Source organism: Cynoglossus semilaevis, chromosome 8 (assembly GCF_000523025.1).
Source record: "Cynoglossus semilaevis isolate Cse_v1.0 chromosome 8, Cse_v1.0, whole genome shotgun sequence".
Classification (NCBI taxonomy): domain Eukaryota; kingdom Metazoa; phylum Chordata; class Actinopteri; order Pleuronectiformes; family Cynoglossidae; genus Cynoglossus; species Cynoglossus semilaevis.
This window is the reverse complement of record NC_024314.1, coordinates 5,369,548-5,372,318: the sequence shown is the minus strand read 5'-3', so window position 1 is coordinate 5,372,318 and position 2,771 is coordinate 5,369,548. Positions and strand designations below refer to the sequence as shown.

Sequence of the window (2,771 nt, the reverse complement as noted above, 5' to 3'; positions counted from 1 at the left end):
CCCCCATCAGCCCCTGAGCTTTTATTAAAATTCAGGCTGTTTGGTGGGTTTTTTTTTTTTTTGTTTTTTTTTTTCAGACTACGATTCCTCTCAGGGTCCTGATAAGAAGAGGACGGTCTATCAGATGGCACTGAGTAAAGAATGACTCTCTGTCTTTCTCTTATACTGTAACAGTGTTGTCATACCTTTAGGCCTCTCGTTGAAATCCTCCTCCTTTTGTGTTTCTCCTTTTATTGCTCCTTCACACCACCACCTCCACCCCGCACTTCCGTTTCGGTCACTCTTTGTTTTCCAGATAAATTGGATGAAATCTTGGCTGCCGCCCAACACACCATTACCTCAGACAACCAGGGCCAGAGAGGTCACGGGGGCAAGAGAGACCGGAGCAAGAACATTGTTCCTAATGTCTCCAATGAGGTACTGTTGGGAATTGTTGAACAAACGCTCCACGGTGGGGGTCTTTCCCATAATATCCTGATGGAGTTCTTTCAACATTATCTACAAAAATTTCAACAATGAACATCAATGGAGCTCAGCAGCATCACATTTATTTATTCATGTTCACATGTTCGGTCCAGCAGGTGACTGATGCTAGTTTTAAAAAAAGACTGCTATCTATAAATCAACGTGTTTTTAGCCTTTGTCTTGTTGTCCTGACCCCACTGTTCTTTAGAGACGACGACTGATAATGAACCACCCACATCAATGTGTTAAACTGTGAGTCAGGCTGTGTCCATTCAGACATGCTTTAGAGATGACTGGTATTGTCACACAAACACTTCAACTGATTAAAAGTCAGTAAACAGTTGAATAACTGGAAACCTTGGAAAGTTTTATCCTGTTTCAAGTGTTTCTCGTGTGCTTTAATTAATGAGAGTATTCTAGTGATAAACAAACTGTCTTTTTACAATTTAACCCCCGTAGCAACCCTACGAGCAGCCGTCATCACTGAGTTCAACGCAACAAGGAGCAGGTTTTGGCTACAACCAGGCTCATTATCAGGCAGCACACGGACCACAGCATGCCGTCATGATGCGTCAAAAATCTATTGGTAACAGCAGTTTTTTTTGTCTATATATTTCAGCTAAGTATGGTTTGTGTGAAGCAGACCTTTGTGTGTGTTCAGGCATAACAGAGGAGGAGAGGCAGCTTCTCCACCCGCCTGCTATGAAGCTGTCCCGTAGTCTGTCTGTGCCAGGACCAGAGGAAATCCCTCCACCTCCGAATACATCTGCTCCGGATCCACCTTTATCTGCTGGGCCTCACCCTGGGAGAGGACCTGCTATGCCCATTCCACCTGTCTCTCAAGCACACTACCAGCTCCATTCTCAGCCAGGACATCCTTCACAAGCTGGCTGGGAGAGGGGGGGCCCTGGTGTGATGAACCAGCAGGCGATGGTCTCCACTCTCAGGAGACAATCAGATGGTGTTTGTGTACGTGAGCAAGATGCATCCAGGAGAGGTGGTGGTAAGATGGGGGGTTTAAGGAGAGGCTACAGCAGTGCTACACCACCAACAAGTGCTAAACCTAAGGCCCAGCAGGTTCCACAACACCAAATGCCCGTGACAAATAGGGAGCAGGCTGGAGGGACCGGCAGAGGAGCTTCCAGGAGAGGAGGTCGGGGAGCGTTGATGAAGCAGTCAAAGGTAGAAGATGGACTGCGGCAGCACCGTGGAAAAGGAGGAGCAGGAAAAGAGAAGAGCTCCATCCCGATCCCCACCATTATCGTCAAAGCGCCCTCTACCAGCAGCAGTGGTCGGAGCAGCCAGGGGAGCAGTGTGGATGCTGAGACCTCCCAAGATGTAGAAGAGCACGTCTCAGCAGATGTGACCCCAGACAGCCCTAACACTAGTCTACCATCGACACTGACCTCCTCAGCATCTCAGCCTCCGACATCATCGTCATTTCCTGTCTCAACAGTTGCTCCTTCAGTTTCATCACAGCACAACCTAGAACACGTGGAATACACGTCAACTTTTGGCTCAGGCTTTGGAGAAAGAGGTGGAGCAGGCAGTGCAGGAGGAGCTCGCAGAGAAAGAGAACGTTTTAGAGACATGAGGAGGAAAAGTGCCTCTTTCTTTCTATCATCCGAAGAAGACATTCAAGGAGAAGCCGGAGGAGGAGGAGGAGAAGGAGGAGGCGGAGTATTAAGTACAAGAATTCAGCCATTGCAGACTTCACATGTGGAAGTACCCTTGCCTCGACTCCGACCTTCAAAGTCTATAGATGAGGGCATGTTTTCTGGGGACAGTTACGTCCACTACTCCAGCAGCATGCCTCCAGCATTTGGACTTCCTGAGTACTCCTCTCCTGTTCTTGGTCAGGATGGACAACCCAAGTCTGCTCCTTCGCTGCATGGCTCTCAGCCTGCTACTACCTTCATTCATCCTCTTACAGGGAAGGTTCTGGACCCTTCATCCCCTCTGGGATTAGCCCTGGCTGCCAGAGAAAGAGCTTTAAAAGATGACCGCAGGACACGTAGAGAGGACAGACACTTCGGTCGGCAGCATTCTACAGTAGGGGCTTTCCACACTCCTGTCCAGACCCCAGCTCCTTCATTGTTTGCCACTCCGACACAGTCCACCTATACTTCCCCTGTTTCTCTCCACCTGAGCTCCACCACCACTTCACCTGCATCCATGAGTCGTCCACAGTCCCCCAGGATATTACGTTTAGGAGGAGGTGGTGGAGGCGAAAGGTCTGACAGGGAGAAAGAAGGAGGGCCCAGAGAAGGTCTCAGAGTACGCTTCTCAGAGGACAGAACCAATCA

At 49.1% G+C, this 2,771-nt stretch overlaps 1 protein-coding gene across 1 annotated transcript in view; it reads left to right on the top strand.

Annotated features, from left to right (window-relative positions):
- LOC103381758 (SH3 and multiple ankyrin repeat domains protein 1-like) overlaps positions 1 to 2,771 on the top strand; it is a 46,350-nt gene that overhangs the window by 38,528 nt on the left and 5,051 nt on the right. The window contains 4 exon segments of the mRNA XM_025057725.1: positions 78 to 134; positions 296 to 417; positions 925 to 1,051; positions 1,127 to 2,771. The exon segment at positions 1,127 to 2,771 is cut by the window's right edge and continues 4 nt beyond it. Of these exon segments, the coding sequence (XP_024913493.1) occupies positions 78 to 134; positions 296 to 417; positions 925 to 1,051; positions 1,127 to 2,771 (1,951 nt within the window).